General features: G+C 39.6%; 1 protein-coding gene across 5 annotated transcripts in view; it reads right to left on the minus strand.

Annotated features, from left to right (window-relative positions):
* LOC120525881 overlaps positions 1-20,225 on the minus strand; it is a 230,825-nt gene that overhangs the window by 74,273 nt on the left and 136,327 nt on the right. For all 5 annotated transcript variants that reach the window (XM_039748569.1, XM_039748552.1, XM_039748562.1 and 2 more), the window contains 6 exons: positions 18,492-18,608; positions 13,440-13,565; positions 10,401-10,523; positions 9,863-9,982; positions 6,559-6,684; positions 4,387-4,452 (listed from right to left, as the gene is read on the minus strand). In XM_039748569.1, the coding sequence (XP_039604503.1) occupies positions 4,387-4,452; positions 6,559-6,684; positions 9,863-9,982; positions 10,401-10,523; positions 13,440-13,565; positions 18,492-18,608 (678 nt within the window). The remainder of the gene's footprint in view (positions 1-4,386; positions 4,453-6,558; positions 6,685-9,862; positions 9,983-10,400; positions 10,524-13,439; positions 13,566-18,491; positions 18,609-20,225) is intronic.

Here is a 20,225-nt window from a genome sequence, read left to right on the forward strand (position 1 = left end):
TAGATAGATAGATAGATAGATAGATAGATAGATAGATTATTCATTCCTTCAGGGAAATTCAGGTGTATACTCTATTACTACATGTTGGAATTACAAATGCAATGCAGTTTATTACTTTATTTATACTTAGATTTCCACCCTACTTAGCTGGATAGCACAGCTATTAAGGAATACAAAAGGTCAGTCAAATATGTAGTTCGGAAAACCATGCAAAGCTTTATAAGTGAGCAACAATATCTTATAATCAGTACAGCATTTTATATAAAGCCAATGTAAAAATGACAAAACCGAAGTAAAATGTTCATATTCGCTGTTTTTTCTAAGCACTCTAGCTGCTCCATTTAGAACTAAATGAAGTCTATTAAAGGACACTGAACTTCAGCCACAGAGCAGGGCATTACAGTAATCCAATCTATAAGTAATAAATGCATGAATATGTTTTATCAGCATCATGGAAAGATAGCATACTTCTATGTTTTGCAATACTTCTTAAGTGAAAATAAGCTACTCTAAAAATATTTCTAATATGGGTATGAAATTAACAGTCAGAATCTACTGGTTTACTACTTGCTTGCTTGCATGAAATATTGGCTTATTCATATATTTTATTGGTTGATGCAAATGAAATATACTGTTTTGCATATGTAAACTAACATTTTGTGTATGAACTACAGCATATAGATTTGTAAATGTCATTTTTTTAATTTGAAAATGATGCATATTTTGTCCATGTTCAGATTAATAAATGCTATTACATCTACTGATGCTTTTCATACAAAGAGCATTAAATTGTAATTAGTTGATGCCATTTTTTTCATACACATAATTGGTTCCATGAAAATGAAATACGGTGAGCTTTATTTGTTTTTGAGTGGACTAATGTTTAGGGCTCCTGCCTCAAAGATCGAGTGTCCTGGTCACAGTCTGAGTGGGGTTCGTACATTCTCCATGTACAGCAGGTGTATGTGGAATCAAAGTACCCATGTGCCTATGTTGGTGTACATGGCATCTGTGTGGCATTCAAATCTCAATTTCATGTGTAGTTTCAAGCTGATGAATAGAGTTGCTTATCTCCATTCAAACTTGTGACTCCTTCAGTGTGGTTTAGAAGCATTTGAAGGCCCTCTTGTTTGGTGAATATCTGTCGAATGGATAATGGCTTTGATGCAAAGGTTCTTGATCGCTAAAATAACATTTAATCTTGTGTAGCTCTTTTGGTTTACAGCTCTTCACTTGTGATTGTCAATTTTATAACTTTGTTCTGTACCATTTGGTTTGAGTCCCCTGATCTTTACTTGATTATGTCAACTTCTACTTAACTGTAAGTCACTTTAGATGAAGTTGTCTGCTAAATGAATAGATGTAAATGTGCTTTCCTTCAGCTGCTCTCCATGTGCCAGGTTAATTGACACAGTATGAGAGAACTGTGGATGTATGTGTGAGGCCAGTGATAGGCTGGCCATGGGAAGGTCTTGCCTTGCCCTTGATTCTGCTACCATAGGTTACTGTCTCTGGGACCCTGAAGTGGACTGAATAGATTTGATTACAGCTGAATAGGCTGATATCTTTATTTGTATGCATGCAATACTGGTGTACATGTGAAATTGATGTAGTAGGTTACTTTATGTTAGCACTGCATAAGTTTGCATGTAGAGAGAATCGATGCATCATGTGTCCCATAGAGAGGACTGGTGAGACTAGGTAAACACAACTAAAATTGTAAACAGGCTTTGTGTGAGCTCCTTATCAGCCAGATTATACACAGTTAACCTTCTTGGCATTAACTCTGAGCGTGGCTCACACTGAGAATTGCTGTTAAGCCTGTGTCAGACTCAGGGTGATGTGTAATCCACTTTACGATGCTAAACCCAAATAACTCTTAGGGCAGTATTCTTCTGTACTTTAGCAAATAAAACAACAATATGTTGAAAAATCAGGAATGTTTCTATGTGTTTTGCTATTCTAATGTTACTCATCAGTATTCATGAGTGGGACAGAGCCTTTAAATAAAATACATAATGACATGTACAGTAAAGGAGAAACTGTAAAGCCAGTTTTAGGGCAAACTTAAACAGAATGATTATTTGAATCAAGAGATAGTAAAGACAATGGTCATCAAATGTTGACACGGATAGTGAAACCGATGCTTATGGCACTATACAACCAAACTTCTGTGATATGCTTTGTGAATTAATTTTCCTAAATGTTCACCATGGTGCACGCGGTGTGTGGCAAAAAGGCAAAATCATTACAATGAAGTAAAGACAAAAACATGTTGGCCCCCTAAACACTGTCCATAATACAGCAATGTTTAAGTTACTAAGCCTTGCGCAGTGGTAGCCTACAATAACACAATGGGAACATTAATCATATGGATCAGGCACTGACAGTCACCCCCCTCATGCTTAAACAGAAAAAATATTATAAGACAAGTGTGCAAAGAAGCACGCTTCTACTGTCCCGATTTTAAGATTAGGTTGTGACGGTTTCAAAACATGTTGCACGAAAGGACGTGTACCAGATCTGCTTCAGTACAGTAGTGGACACTAGACATACCTTTTGTACTCTATTTATGTTGACGTTTCAGTATTTCTTGATGAAAAAAATGTAATGTTTCTGACTTGTTTGTCTGGAAGTAAACACTAAGGAAGTCAAACTCATCGTCTGTCATTGTCTGTTTGACAGAGTATTTGAGTGACTGTGGACGGTAGAGCAGATATCCTATCTGTACCTGAAACACACATGAACAAGCTCAGAATATGCCAGTCTACCAGACCTCATGCAAGGGCAGAGAACATTAGAGATGAGGAATTGCAGTAATGGCGACTTTGTAAACACAAGCATCATGATAAGAAATCAGGCACCTACAGCATGTTTTATTTCACTTGCCACGAATATATTAAAGTCATTTTCCAAGCACAGTGTGTTTTATTTGATTTTAACTAAAAATGTTTGTATAAGGCCCCCAGCATTTGTCAGTAGACATTCATCAGAAGTCACACTAGCCAAAGCGGACTGCCGCCGTTGTTCGTTTTATTAATTAGCTTATCTTTAGGAAGACTACAGAATTTTTTGTGACCCCTTAAAGGAATGAGCTCTGATAACTACCATCTCCTTGAAATCTATCACAACAGGACAACTGCCTGAGTTTTGGCAGGCTACTCCAGGACTGAACATGTTGGAATGGTCAGCATTTGCTTATCTCTAGTAGACATGCATGGCGCTGTCCGTATGGTTGTCTGCTTGTCTCCAGCTCTGTAAAAAAGTTGATGGTCAGGCAAGGGTCAACAGAACTCCAAATGAAAAAGAAATAATTGTCTGCAGGTGGCCATAAATCTCAACGCTCCATCCAAAATACTTGGAGCAATATTTCTTTTATGAAATATAAGCAATTCATTAATTCTGATAGCAACATCAATTGAATTACTGAGCGGCAAACAGCAGTGGCGCCTTTACTCATTGCTACTCACATCACGTTTCCACTATTGTACCAGAATCATAACAGGGCTCAGCACCCTGGCACCTCCTTCTAATCAGGATCAGCCTGATAATAAATGTTGGTAGGTATGTAGGTAAGTAGGTAAAATTTTATTATCCAAGAGGCAAATTTGCTTGCAGCCAGAAAGTACAAAACATGAGGAGGAATTCTGGTATATACAGTAGTATATGCTCCTTTACAATTATTTATATGCTTTAACGCTATACTGGGGTCTGTAATGGAGAAAGTGAGTTGAGAAACAGCGAAACAGATGGCTGGTTCTTAGGGTACAAAAATGGATGGATGGATGGCAAGAAATTGAAAGTCCTTTATTGCAGATATGCTATGCTTTGAATAATGAAAACCTGGGACACATGTGAAGCGTAAATCCATACCGTACTAGAATAGGGCTTATATTATTCAACAAACAGAAGTTATGGAAAAGAGAAGAAATATTGTTAGACTGTTTTCCTTTTACTTAAAAATTTGAACTGACACACTGAAGCAAGAACTCCACTGGTATTTGCTTCTTTAGGGTAATCTCCCTTTTTCAAGCCTAAACCTTACCATAGTGTTTTGTCTGGTGATCTAAAAAGTTTTTCTTTTGTATACCCTTTCAAGATATGCAATTTTCCTTTTCAATAAGTGTTACATCATTTTAGGACCCACATGCGCATCCACCTACACTCCAACTAACATGGAGTTAATTTAGAATCATTAATTAATCAAAGATGCACCTCTCAGGACGTATAAGGAAATCAGAGTATGTAGAAAATAAGCTATGCAGACACGGGGGAGAAACTCCACTCAGACAGCAGTCATGCATGGGATTGAAACCAGACCTCGGTCCATAAGGCTTTCCAAGTAAAAACAACAACAAAATATACATATGCTGGTTAATTTTGTACCTGTGCAGTCCACTCCATTTGACAACTGAACAAAGCCAGGGGGGCAACGTCGCAGGTGTGAGTCCACTGAAAGGCAAAACAGACAGGAGTTCAGTCTCCATGAGGTGACAGATTTAATGTGCCACTATTCCTGTGTGCTAACATTAAAGCCAAAACAGGTCTCCAGCATTTCATTCACTTTCTTCCCTTTTACAGAAGCAGCCTTCACTTACAATGTAGTTAGAAGTGAGAGAAAATGTCACCTAATCCCCTCTGTCAGCCCGGCTTGCATGGTAACAATTGGTATCTGTCATTCTTCAGGATTTACACGACAGCAGCTGGCTCAGGCCCGCTGTGCTGGGTGCCAGTCGCTGTGACTTCAGACTGCTGGGAAAGCGCTTGATAAAGTGAAACTGTTTCCTGAAGAGAAATCCTTTCAGGCGTGCCAGACCTCACTGGCTGGTGCTAATCGAGGAGCTGAGATTTGGAAACCTCAAAAGTGCTGCCTCTGTGTGCAATACTTGGCTGGATTTCTTTATCAGTTTCAATAGTAGTAGAATTTACTATAATCACAATAGTAAATTGTGCGGGTAAATAATCACAATAGTAAAAAAATAAAATAAAATAAAGTAATTTATGGATGCCATCGTTCATTGATGTCCAGTCAAATTCTGGTTTCACTGTGTCCAATTCTCCACATTTGTTAAGTGGTAAGAATTCTTAGTAGCTCTCCTAGTCTTTCTTAGAACTATCCATGGGTCACAGATGATACTCCCAAGCAGCATATACTGTACCATAAAGCTATGTAACAATGAATGCAATGAATACATAGATATTAATAAACATCCCCCAAAGATTTAAATTTGGATAACCCACATACAGAATTCAGATTTAAGGCTGTTGTAGTTCTATGTGTTAATAACAGTATAACTACATTGTGTGCCATTTCATCCATTTCCATCGTTAGACAAACTTTTTGGTGTTTATACATCATCACCAGTTTTTTACAAATGGACAAACATATATTGCTTGGTCTACAGCAACCTTGAAAACAAAAGTTAAAGTTCTTGATAAGGACAAGCAAGTAAATCTAATCCCAATGAAAACAGAGTGTTTACTGAAAATATTTTGTAAAAGTAAAAATGTGCTGCTTAAATATGTTATTTAATTCAGTAAGGAGATACATACTGTAAGCATACATATATCTATGCAAATAGCATTTAAGCATAGAAGTTACATATATACATCGAAGCATTGCTGTAAGTGTTGTACACCCATCCAATATTACAAGCCCTTTTAAAACAGATGATAGGATTTACTAATAAGCTCCATAAATATAATGCACACAACATTTCACTTCTTTCAGATTAGAATGGGCTTCAGAAGCTGTGCCTCTTTACTATTTGTATGATTATTGCATCCATCCTAGTAGTGGTGTTAGAAATCAATGTCTTCAAGTGTTTTCACTATACATGGAGATGGTTGCCCATCTTCTACGGTTGTGAGGTAATGTGGCGTGTTTCAAGTTAGGATCTCAACCACTCATGTTTCAATTGCATTTCTGAGAACCCAGGTCACTCCGGGTCTAGTGGCCTCTTTACACACTAGCACACCAAGTGTCTCTGTCAATGTGCATCTCTCACACCCTCACTTTCTCACAGGGATGTCTTGTGCAGGACTTTGCCCAATGTGTGTCTTTGTTTTTATTTTTCCATTCATTATCTGATCCTGCTTATTCCCAAGGTTCTGGGAGTTTGTATCAGCAGTACATCGGGGCAAGGCATGTACAAACGTTAAATTTGAAAGCAGCTAGTGCTGGCACATTTACATACAACCAACCGATTTGGAGTCAACAACTGACCTAACTCTACATGTATTTTGAATGCTGGACAAAAATATAACATGGAGAAAAATCTACACAGACATGGGAATAACAGACAAACTTCACACAGAAAGATTTGGACCTAGTCTCTAAGCCCTCTTGTTCCAGTGCCAAATTAAATTTTTTGAAGACTTCATAGAAAGTCTGTAAATCACACAAATACACATCAATGGACCTCTTTATATTCTTGAAGAAACTTTTAGCAAAATTTATCACAAAACTGATTTGTTAACCCTTCTGAACAACTCCATTTCTAATCCATACTGAGCACAATTACACAATGTGTGGTGCCAGGCCACTGCTGTACTCACCAATGCAGGATTTCTTGTCAATATGCAATCTGTAACCATGGTGACAGCCACAGAGGTAGCTTCCAATTGTGTTGATGCAGCTGTGTGTACAGTGGCTGGCATTAGGCTGGGCACATTCATTCACATCTGAAAATGAACAGCAATATATTTAGTGATGCCAGTGAACTAATAAGGTAATGGGATTCCTAGCAAAAAAGTACTGCACAAGTTTGTTGACACATTAGACAAGATTATTTCTTTCCAACTTTCCAAATACCAGCTTAATTTACCAGACCTGACATTTTTTCTGTATTGATCTTTCCTAATATGTCATTAAAACCTGTCTCCACTTTGCCAGCTGCCTACATGAATATATTGCAGCACCACCTGAAAACCCTTGTGAGATATTTTAATTTATTCTCCATTCACCCATTTATTTATCACTTTTTCCCATCTACTCTTCCAGGACACGGTGGTGCCAATCCAGAGACCAATCTAGCAGCCAGAATGAGAAACTAACTTGCCCCAGTGAGTCTTTTTTCTTTTTATTAATTTTTATTTGACTTGTGTTGGTGTTGTCTTTTAGGCATCCTTTCCTGCTTGTGTGATTCAATCACAAAAAGCTTAATCAGATTTTTGGATTCTTCAAACGTGTGTTCACCTTAAGTTTTTCTTAATTTCTGTTAAGAGACTTTGCATCTTCATGTCATATTCAGTATAGTCACAGCATATGTGAAGTAGCGGTCTACAAGCTTCTGTATGTCCCTAGCAAAACGCTGTTTTTGGTTTAGCATGAATCCAGTTATACACTACTATGTTTTGCAAATCAACACACTATCTTAGTTGTAATGTGAACTTCTGTGTCGTTCATCATCTGTCAGTGATCATGGTGACCTTGGCTTCCCCCCTTTACTCATCAGTGGTTGATGCTGACTTGAGCTCTCTCATCCTGTTACACTTGTCTGACCATCTGAGCATTTTTTTTTTACTCAAATGCACTCTGGTGGACTATCGATTTGTTCCCACACTAAGAACAATAATGGTTGTGAATTTCACCTACTTTAACACATGCTGGGCACAAATACTTTCATAACATTTCCCTGCTTGTCTTTAGTGTAGTCTAATAGATATGTAATACCGTTCATGACGGACAACAGAGTCAACCGATTCAACAACAGCAGAAACACCAGACTGAGAGTTAGGTTACAAACATATATATATTGTCATTTGTCTGGATATTGGGGGAAGTTTCCACCAGAACACAAGAGGGAACTTTTGACTAACAGCTCATCTCTTCCACCCTCTACCGACTGGAAGACTGACGGCTTTACCACCCTTGACGTCACATCCGGTGTCTGCTTGCCTGGACCCATATCAGCCGAAACTCAGCCATCTTGAAGCAGTCTATTTGGTAAATCACATCTTTAACAGGAGCGGCACGGTGGCGCAGTGGTAGCGATGCTGCCTTGCAGTAAGGAGACCTGGATTCGCTTCCCGGTCCTCCCTGCGTGGAGTTTGCATGTTCTTACCGTGTCTGCGTGGGTTTCCTCTGGGTGCTCAAGTATCCTCCCACAGGTCAAAGACATGCAGGTTAGGTGCACTGGCGATCCTAAATTGTGCTTGGTGTGTGTGTGTGTGTGCCCTGCGGTGGGCAGGCACCCTGCCCGGAGTTTGTTCGTGCCCTGTGCTGGCTGGGATTGGCTCCAGCAGACCCCCGTGACCCTATGTTAGGATACTGTATAGTAGGTTGGTCGATGACTGACATCTTTAACAGTATTTTTCTTTTATTTCAACATGTTTATAACACACATTTTGTTTATAATATAGAGGGTTTGTCTTTGGGTGGCCCAACGCTTCGCAGTCATCTGTCTTTTTCCTTGCAGTATATGCAATATTTTTTTTTTTAACTGACCCCATAGGAGTGTGGTTGTGGGTGTGAGCCCTGTGTTGGAATGGCACCGTCCTGTGCACTTTTCTGTCTTGTGCCCAGTGCTTTTTTTCTCCTGTCCTTGGCCAGGTGTTTGTCAGTTACCTAGGTCTGCTGATTTTCTCACAAATCCCAATGGTGTGCATATTAGGTCGTCTGGTACACTTAACTGACCTACATGCTATTTAGGGTCAGCTCAACCCTCCCCAAAAACCAGATGAACAGGTTCCAGCTCTGTATGAGGTCCTCACACAATCGATATTAAACAGGTTTAATTCTCCAAACCTGACAGAAAAAGACATGTCTTCCAGTCCGGCACTTGGCTGTTCTCCTCTGAGCACTGTCTAGTGCTGCTGCGTCTTTATTTGTAGTGTGTTGAGCAAAACTGTACATGGTACGACAGATGACATCACATTAGTACATTAGACCAGCGTTTCTCAAACATTGGCAGTGGGTCATGAGCTCGTGCCAGTGGGTGATGAGTTGCTATTGTTTGTAATGGCAGAGGCAGCCATAGAGGTTCTCCTCTCTAATGACCATGCTCACTCTCCCCCCATTCACCCTGATGATTGTACTTGATTCACCAAGAGGAAGCTCCATCCTTGATTGTAATGATCATGCTCAATTCATAAATGGGGACCAGGTTTGATTGTTATGATTTTACTCGACTCACGAAGAGGGGGGAATTATTACGCCCCACCAAGCTGTGGAGATTGTGCCACAATTTACTGGGTTTGGAGAAGGCACATTCATGGGAAAAAGTGGGTTGCAACACCAAAAAAGTTCAGAAACACTCCACTAGGCAGTCTGAACATAAAGTGCCTTGATTTCTGTTCCATAATTTTTATGACATAACCCTACATTTTATTAGCTTTTTTAATTGCTTCTGCATATTGTCTTAACTAATTCCTTTATTTGTATATATTTTCTGAACACGCTTTCTTCATGATAGAGTTCTAGAGTCTGATGTTATATACTGTTTGAAACTGGAAAAAAACAAATTCTCACTTAGAGGATCTGTTCAAAAAGTTTTTTTAAATATGGCAGGATCTGATCAATATCATTTTAGAATAATCTTCTATATCGGGAAAAGGATATTCTTCCTTCCTTGCTGTTTTGAAAGAGTAGCTTTGATTGTTGGCTCTTCTCTCTTTCTCTTGGGTGAGGGCTGAATTTTGCTTTGTTAAATTTGACTTGATTGTATGGAATGCTATCTGCTTCTAATTAAAATCAATATAAAAAAACAAAAGGAGTTCTAGAGTTGATCCCAACCAGCATCAGGAGAAAATACAACCCTGGAAAGGATGCCAAGTCCATCAAATTGCACATTAGCAGATGCTCTCAGACATTTGAATACAAAAAGTTACCACTCTGGCTCCATTACCCAGTACTACTCACCCTCACACACACTCTGATCAGTCAGGCGGAACCCACGGTGACACAGGCATCTGTAGCTACCTGCTGTGTTTTCACACCGGTGTGCACATCCATGTGATGTTTCCTCACACTCGTTTTGGTCTGAGTGATAGAAAGAGAGCACATGCGAAGCCATTACCCACATGGCTGATTAAGGAGTGCACTGTGGCCCATATACAGTACTTCAACCCATAGGAATACTTGGTGACAGTAAAGACTTCTTCATATATTACTTATCAATTTACACAAATAAAGCCTTTTTTTCTTGTTATACCGTGGTAAGTAATGTATAGACAGATAGTCCGTATTTTAAAGTGTTATACAGTTAATTGGTGTACCTATAGTAGATCCTATTCTAAAGTTTTACCAAATATAATTAGTATTTTCTAAAGCACATGAAATGTCATTTTGGTTGGTGCTGGGCCTTTAAATATGCTAAATAAAACAAACTGTACTGTCAAAATTACATTTCAAGATCAGTCTCCTCTTTGAAGGAATTTTCACACGACTCAAAGCTCACCTTCACAGCGCTTTCCATCAGGCAGTAGCCGGTATCCCACGGGACAGGCACAGCGGTAAGAGCCAATCAGATTCTCACAGTGGTGCATGCAACGAGAGGGTTGCAGATGACACTCATTGATGTCTAAATGAGAAATGAATGGGGCCAAGACGGAGAGGTTAACTCAATATGGTAAGCTTAATTAACAGAAAGGAGCAGAGAGCATAGCCAGCAACATTGAAGGTGTGATTTACATGTCAGTCAAAAATACTGCAACTTTTTTTGAGCAGAAAGCTGATGCAGATCCCACTGAGGGATGATATATACATAAATACTGCATATTTAGATATATATGTATACTAGCTGTTCCCCGCGGCTCCACCTGCATAGTAGTGAAACAGGACAAACTTTAAAAACCAATAAACAAAAAGGTACCGCTAGCTAAGCAGTGGCAAGTTACACTCTAAAACACAGAGCTATACAGACTCCCCAATCCTGACATCACGCTTCACCCTGCCCTCGGCCCGCAGCCTCTGTCTTGGATTAGCATGAATTTATCATTCCTGCAAGCGAATTATGATTCTTAGCGCAATGATAGAAATTGCAAAATCAACTGGAATCTTCAAACAAATTCTAGAAAAAAACTCACTCTAAATCTATTTTTTGTCTTTTCCACGTTCCCATAAAGATGTCACTAGTGAAGCACCCTGTCAACAGTTGTTGTCTGCACAGTCTGTCCAGATTTTTCCCACTGTAGCTTGTAACTCCTTCAGTGTTATCAGAGGTCTCTGGGAGGCCTCACTCACTGGTCTTTTTTCATGCACAAGCATTCAGTTTTTGTGGATGGCCTGCTCTAGGCAGATTTATCACTGTCCCATACTCGTTCTGTTTCTTAATGACTGATTTAACCGGACTCAAGGGAGATTCCTTGACTTGGATATTTTCTTGTCTCCATCTTGTCTCCATCTTTCTTGTCTTGTGCTTTTCATGAAGTTTCTTGGAGTGTTTTGGTCATTGTGTAGTTTAGGCCACGATATTGACTCACCACAAGGTAGACCATCCACATATAGGAGCACCTAGACTACAATCAACTGAAACCCATTGACTATAGACAGGTAACATCTACTACACTTATTATGTGATTTCTAAAGCTAATTGGTTGCACCAGGAATGATTTAAGTGTGCCATATTAAAAGGCCAGTGTCATAAAAGCAAAAGGAGGAAAAGACCTGACTATGTGGTGCCACACTTCAACTTCTCCCTGAATGTTGACAAAACAAAGGAGTTCATTGTTTCACTTCAGAAAGAACAAAAGCAGTCACATGCCACTCCACATCAACATCTCCCTCATTCAGTCAGTTAGCAGCTTCAACAACAACAACAACATTTATTTATATAGCACATTTTCATACAGACAGTAGCTCAAAGTGCTTTACATAATAAAGAATAGAAAAATAAAAAACACAATAAGAAAATAAAATAAGTCAACATTAATTAACATAGAATAAGAGTAAGGTCCAATGGCCAGGGTGGACAGAAAAAAAAAACTCCAGGCGGCTGGAGAAAAAAATAAAATCTGTAGGGATTCCAGACCATTAGACTGCCCAGTTCCCTCTTCAGGCTTCTGGGTGTCTGACTTGCCTTTCATGGTCTGTCAACATCACCGGCGTCCTCCAAAAGGTGCAGCAAATGCTTTAGCTTCCTGAGGAGGCTTAAAAACTTTGGGGTGAAAACCAAATAACTAGTGAATCTCTATTGCTGCACTATTCCTAGTGTCCTGACCAGATGCATCAAGGTGTGGTTTGGCAATCTCCTCCAAAGGACTGTCCATACAACTTCTAAAATCATTGGGACTGACCTTCTACAGCTTCACACCATCCATTCCACCAGACATCAGAGGAGAGCTAAATCCATCATCCCAGATGACAGCCACCCAGCTCATTCCCTGTTTTCACATCTGCCTACTGCTAAGTGCTACCACAGCCTCACCACTCACTCCACCCTCTTCAGGGACAGCCTGCAGCTCTGCGTGTAACATTATTATTGATCTCTAGTAGTAAGAACCACTGATGAATTTCGTGACGCTTTCCAAGGTGCTGTGGTAATACAGATAGTGGGCTTCAGGTCACAATGGGCTAGTGCTAACTTTAAACCTGATGATCCTCTGAGCCTTCCATCAGAAACGTTCTTCTAAACTGCAGGCAGTGCAATGGCATTGTGACGAGTACCTGAAAAAGATGTCCTGCCTCTTAACTAGCTGAAAAATTTAAATTCTGCATATTTTTGAAAGTGGTTCAAGTTGAAGCTGGAAAGGCTATACAAAAAAAAAAAAGTAACGACAAACTTTTGTGCACTATTGCCAAGCACTGGACCGAGACAAAGAATTTTAAATGCCGGCTTTGTTCTTCTGTCAAGGCCGATATTCTCCATCTGCTAGGAAAGTTAAAAAGCCCGCTGCCACGGGAGGCACCTCCAGTCGGCTGCATTCCACGTCATGCTTGTGGCTGTCAAGGTCTTTTTCCAGATTTGCTGCTTGCCAAGTTTTTTTTTTAATTCAGGCCTGGCTGCCTCACTTAGACACCTTCCCTCTGAGGTTTGGCAGAGAAGATAAACACGTGCATTTTGATCCCAGAAGAAAGGCAGCTGGGTGGCTAGACTGTTCTACCCACCCTTTCAACCAGTTCACTAAGTGGCGGTTGGGCATCACAATTCCCCATCAAATGGCAGTCAAATTTAGATGACGGACTCAGTCAAACATCACCTTGGCTCCTAATCAGTTCCAGATGCTCTTGTCACACAGCTCCATGGCCTAATGATGTAGCCAGAAGACTGCCTGTGCACTGGTGACATGGTGCCTCAAAATTTAAACCTACCTGACTTCAGACTTTTCAGGTATGCTTGTCTAGTATGCTTCATTTGCTCCAGTACTGTTGAAATCCAAATGCATATCTCCACCAGAAAGGAATTTTTGGGCAATAACAATAAATTCGAAATTTTCCTCATTGCTCATCTACCACCTTTAAATAATCACGACTTAGGTTTGCGTAACTGACAACATACCTGCACATGTGTGTCCATCTGATTTCAGCCGGTATCCACGCCGACAAGCACACATGTAACTCCCCGCAGTATTTAGACATCCTTGTTGGCATAAGCTGGGACCAGGAATGTGACATTCATCAAGGTCTACAACCAAGGAGCAGAGCAACCAGTGAGTGATGAGACATGTTAGCACACTGAGTAAAAAAGGAGAAATAGCTAAGCCAGTTCTACAAAGGTCTGATGGGAAATTAGATTATTGTTGTTCTGGATGATACCTTCATCCAAGGAGACTTTCTAGATCAGAATTTAGCACACTGTCTGCCCTATCTACTCACATGCGAGTTTATTGTAAAGTTCATCATGGGCTTTAAGTGGCCCTGTCAGTAAATGAGCTTCATTTAGGAAGAACTCTGGCTTATTGTCTTTTATTCTATTTAATGCTTTGTCTATCTATCTGTTTAAGTGTTCTATTCAGGAAACATTTGTGTCCAATTTTACTTTCACAGATGAGCGGGGACCCTGCTGGACAGTCTCCGAGTTGGACGATACTTCCCCTGGGCCACGAGAGGGCAGCCACACGAGTCTCTTTCGGGGCCACGGGAATGGAGCTGGGACGCTCACCACTACGAAAGGGCGTGGCCACCGCCACAATTAGGGAATCCTGGAGGGCAGCACTTCCGCCACACCAGGAGGTGCTGCCGGAAGTAATCCCGGGGCACCCGGAGTGCTTCCAGGTGCTCTCCTGACACTTCCGCCACACCAGGAAGTGACGTCAGGAGAAGCACCTGGGGCTCATCCGGGTCATGATAAAAGGGGCCGCCTCCCTCCAGTAGATGAGCCAGAGTTGGGAGGAAGGAGACGAAGCTTGTGAGGAGGGGAGAGAAGGTCAAGAGAGAGAAAGAAGAAGAAGAGAAAAAGGAAGAGAGTTGGTGAAAGAAGGCATTGTGGTGCTGAAAGAATTAATAAAAGATGTGTGTTTTGGACATTCTGGTGTCGGTCTGTCTGTGTCCGGGGTATGCTTTCTACAGTTACATATACCTGCTGTTTCTTTCTGAGGCTCTGTGAAGCACCTTGAGCATGGGAAAGGTGCTATATAAATACAATGCATTATTATTATTATTATTATTATTATTATTATCATCATGTATCTAACTCTGATGACTGAGTTGTGAATACTGGACTTGATCAGACAGTTGTTTGCCATTTCATATTCTTACATCATACACTCAAATAACAAAGAACCCTCAAAAATAAAGGCACTGCCGTCAAAACCGTAGCTTTTAAAATTTAAATTTTAAAATAACGGTCCTATTGTGAGTGTAAGAGTCAATCTTAGAAGGATAAAGCTTTAAGCTAAACTCATACTATTGTTTGCTTAATTAGAATAGAATACAATTTTCTTTCATTGCTATAGATTATGGTATAGCCTTTCTCTCCCTTTTAGTTATTATGAGATATAACATTCTTGCTATATCAGTAATATAATGTGTTAATTAAGTCCGTGAATGTTTTGGAATAGGCTCATTGTTAGCATGGACTAAAAGTTTGTGAATGGATAGGCATACAGTTTTCTGACCATTTAGAAATGGTTCGACTGTATACGCAAACTTAAAGAAACGAAACAAGATATTAGCTACAATAGAGCTTTTCTTAAGCAAGAGCCTTTATTTACTTTGCAGTATCAATTTTTTTTCTCTATTTTGTGTGAACTGTTTTACTTTGTACTTTTATTAAAGCTTTTAAAAATTAATATATTTGGTCTGTGGAATCATTTCAATGTGTCGGGGCTAGTGCTAGAATCCCATGATGCAAATTAAATCTGCAGAACTTTGGTCATTTTGGGAAAACATAGCTACAGTGAGGTTAAATATGAAATACATTACCTTCCAAAAAACCCCTTCACTTTTTTCACATTCTGTTACACTGCAACCTTGGGCTAAAATCTTTTATCAAACAACCCTCACTACCCCAGAATCACAGACTGAAAACAAGGTATTAGAAATTTGGGGATGTTCTGCCGTTCTTCTCTGTTGATCCTCTCAAGTTCAGTCAGGTTGCATGGAGACCGTCAGTCGACAGCTATTTTCAGGTTTGTCCAGAGATGTTTGATTGGGCTTAAGTATGGGCTCTGGATGGACCACTGAAGAACATTCACAGGGTTGGCCCTAAGCCACTCCTGTGTTGTCTTTGCTTTGAGCTTAAGGTTATCGTCCTGTTGGAATGTGGACTTATAGTTCAGTTTGAGGCCTAGCATGCTCTGGAGCTGGCTTTCATTATGGATATCTCTGTATTTCACTCCATTCAACTTTCTTCAATCTTGAATAGTCTCCCAGTCCCCACGGCTGAAAAACAACCCCATAGCATGATGTTGCCACCACCATGCTTTACAGCTGGAATGGTGTCTGGTTTCAGGTGTCTAAAGAATCATGGTTCACTTAGTCTGTGAGTACTTTTGGTGCCTTTTTGCAAACTCCAAGAGGGTGTTCATGTGTTGTCTGGCCACTCTGCTAACAAACCCAAATTAGTGGATTATTGCTGTGGTGGTTGTCCTTCTTTCTAGGTTTTTTCTCATGTACACAGAGGTTCTCTGGAGCTCAGACAAAGTCACTATCGGGTTCTTGGTTACTTCTCTAACCAAGGCCCTTCTCCCATGAAACCTTAGTTTGGCTGGGCAGCCATCTCTAAAATGTGATTGTTCCATACTTATTCTACTTAAGAATTATGGAGGCTGCTGTGCTCTTGGGAACCTTCAATCTTGAAGAAATTCTTTGTAAGCTTCACTAGCTCTATGCCTCCAAATAATTTTGTTTCTAAGCTTTGCATGCAATTCCTTTGACGTCATGGCTTGGTTTTTGCTCTGATGCACATTGTCAGCCTTTTCAATACAAGTGTGTGCTGTTCCTAATCATGTCCAATCAGCTGAATTGATCACAGATACTGAAGACTCTAAACAATGTGTTGAAACATCTCAATTAAGATCAATAGTTTGCACCTGAGACAAATTTTAAGTGTCAAAGCAAAAGGTCTCAATACTTGCATGAATTGGATATTTCAGCTTTTTTATTTTTAACACATTTTCAAAGGCTCCATAAAATCCTGTTTTCACTAATTGAGTGTTGTTTGATGTGGCAGAAATTGAATTTAAACACTTCTAGCATAAGGCAGCACAGCAACAAAATATATAAAACGTGAAGAGTTCTGCATATTTTCTGTTGGCACTGTATTTAGCTAGCTTTGTCCAAAGAGCCTTGCAAGTTTAGCAGACTGAGGTGAGCTAAATTACCTGCTTATTAAGCAATATACAGTACCAGACGGTCTATACCATGACTGTAATCTAATTAATGAAAGCCAAGAAGTGAACCCTTCAACAGGCAAGCAGTGATCTGCAAACTGCTATTGTGAATATAAATCACCATAAGAAAATATACAGTACAGAATGGAATTAAGCTGGGTGAGTAATCAATATCAAAATGATCAGAAAACAGAAAATATACAGTATACATATTTAGGTTAATTATAAAATGCCTCATTTGTATCATAGTCCCTCAGGAGCAAAATATTTAACTTCATTACATGTCCTTGATGGGGCCGATGCAGTCTTAAACTTCTCAGAATGACAAAAACAGAAGTACAGTTAATTTATCTCAGGGCTTTTGCAGAAGAACTGTAACATTTTTTTAAGATTAAACAGCTTTAAATATCTATACGATCAACTAAAGATGAACATATAGGCAGCATCTCCAGACTCCCAAATTTATTTCAAAATGTTCACTGAAAGATGATGTAAGGAGATGTTAGGAATAGAGCCTTTGATCTCAAAGCTCAGAAAATGAATTAAATTCAGCCACTCTCCTCATCAATTTGGGCAAAAAGTATAATTCAGGTAAACATTGTGGATCAAGTACACTTACCTCATCCAGGTTTATCAAAAATATATCCAGGGCAAGACGTAAACTGTTAATGATGCCATCTAGCGCATGCCTCACTATGTCATGCCTTTTGTGAATGTCCTACATTCAGATCTTATTTGCCAAAAAGTTTTGGACTTATACTTACTTCAAAACCTTATTTGAAATAACACCTAATGGAATAACATCCTGTCATGAAACATCTATTGTGGCTAAGCTGCTTGTTTATGATCTTATTTTATCTAACTCAGTTAGAATTTCTAATCCAGTCTCACAACTTAATGGGGAACATCTCTTATCAATCAATTTTATCTACTAGAAACTGTCAGTTAGTCAGTCATTTTCCAACCCACTATATCCTAACACAGGGTCACGAGGGTCTGCTGGAGCCAATCCCAGCAAGGCAAGAACAAATCCCGGGCAGGGTGCCAACCCACTGCAGGGCACACACACACACTGGTGACAATTTAAGATCGCCAATGCACCTAACCTGCATGTCTTTGGACTGTGGGAGGAAACCGGAGCAACCTGAGGAAACCCACACAGATACGGGGAGAACATGAAAACTCCACACAGGGAGGACCAGGGAAGCAAACCCAGGTCACTTAACTGCGAGGCAGCAGCGCTACCACTGTACCACCATGCCGCCCTACTAGAAACTGCATAAACGTTTTCTCAAGTTGACAAAAATAACTAATACTCTTCTAAAACAGATTATCTGGGTCTTTACTAAACTTTTATATAGTCTTTTTAATGGGTAACTAATTAATATGGGGTTCTCCTGTCCGAAACGTCTCCAAACAGTACAGGGGAAGGGTGTTCAGAAAGATAAGAAACTTAGTTTAGTGTGAGGTTATGGCAGTTTATGAGTTTAGTGGGCATTTTATTGAAACAATGCTCCATCTAGTGTTGGATGCTTCCTGCTCTTTTATGGTTCTATAATGGGCTCTGCTTCCTCTGGGAACGTTAAACTCGATTAAGTGTTTTCGGAAAACATATGAATAGAGGTATGATTCCTCCTTGTGTACATTTGAATCTGTATTAAAATATGAGAGATAAACACAGTCATTAGGATTTAAGAGAGGAACAGGCCAGGAGGTGGATGAAATACTTTGAAGTAGACCCTTTCAATGTGCTTAACAGTGAGTATAGGTTGACATACCTTGACAATTGTTTCCTACTTGTGTAAAACCTTCAGGACAAGAGCAGCGATAAGATCCACGAGTGTTCCTGCACCTACCAGGACATAGAGAAACATCTTCCCTGCACTCATCCACATCTGTAGATAAAGAAAGGAGAAGGAGGAAGAGGACATTTGAAAACTTTCCCACTCAGTATCATCATCAATAAGAAATGTCATGAATGGGTCATTCTCATGAAAAGCAAATGAAATGCAAATTAATCGAGAAACTGCCCTTCTGTCCATTTGCTGGACCAGTGAATCAATTGTAGATGAATGGGGACACCATTAACATCACTGACACAAGCTCTGGGCAAGATCCCAATCTATTGTAGTTAACAACACTCGCTAAAACCAATTTAGAGTCGTCAATGAAACTAACTCACATCTTTGTGATGTAGAAAAAAATCTCCATTAACATGGGGAGTGCTGTCTGCAAACTCTACTCAGACAGGTCCCCTACAGCTGGGAGGAAGCAGCACAAAACATGGCATAACATGTGCCACCATGCTCTAGAGCATCTATGGAGAAAGCATTTGTCTGGAATGAATATACAATATATATATGAGGAGTGATCAAAAAAGTTTTCACCTACTGAGAGAACCAAACCACTTTTATTTTCAGCATAATCTTTGAGAACGTCGATACACTGCTACAATGATCACAACTGTCTTCTGTGCTATTCTAGGAAAAATATTTTTGCTTAAGCACCTGCTCTGCAGCTGACTTGGCAAATTCATCAGTGGTGTAGAGATTCATGTGTAGCCTCCCATATTAGGGAATATATGGTAGTCACATAAAACAAAGTATGGAGAAAATGGGGGCATGGTGTCCCTTCACATCAACAGTCTGCAGAGTGGTCTTTGCAACCAGATCAGCATGTCATTAAGCAGCAAGAGGACTTATTACAGGTTTCCTCGCTGCTTTCCCTGATTGACTACTGCATAAGATCAAATAGATCAGCATAAATGTAGCTGCTTATATTGCATTTTCTGAAGAATGTAATCAATATGGACTGCATCTTGAATATATGATAAAATTCTGTGCACATGACTTTGCATCAACTGGTGTGGACCTTGATTTTTTTGGTGTTACAGAATCATAGTCTGTCCGTCGTTTTGATTTTTGTTTGAACTCTGGGTCATAATGATGTTTCCAATTTTTAGCTACAGTTATGAAATGCTTGTAAAATTTCTTTCACTCCAAATCCATTAGATCTGTCTGAGACACTAGATGTGCTGATGCTTCATTACAGGAGACGACATTCTCAACAGCCAGTATGCAAAGACCTTAGTCAAGTTAAATTGTTGATAAATAATGGATTCAACTGACTCATGATTAATCCCTATAATGTCTGCTGTCTCATACACTGGGACTCTTCAATTCTCCATTCAGTTTTGCTCCACATTTAAAACATGATGTAGATAGGTTGGCCAGACCTCAAAAGATGCCCTGCCATGATAGAATTCTGTAGCACAACTATTTACTGCAGAATATGAAGGGGAAATGCCCCTGATACATACAGTACTACGTCAGAATGAAATCTCCAAAGGCATGATGCTTTTCAGCATTATGAATTCAGTGATAGTATGATTTTGTGGTATTCAGCACCCACAATAATTAGGTTCTGAAACAAGGAATATTTACTATAAATCACAAACTCTAGAAAATTATAATTCACATATATTAGTATACCAGACACAGTCTTCAGTCTGT

Source organism: Polypterus senegalus, chromosome 1 (genome assembly GCF_016835505.1).
Source record: "Polypterus senegalus isolate Bchr_013 chromosome 1, ASM1683550v1, whole genome shotgun sequence".
In the NCBI taxonomy this organism is placed as follows: Eukaryota; Metazoa; Chordata; class Cladistia; order Polypteriformes; family Polypteridae; genus Polypterus; species Polypterus senegalus.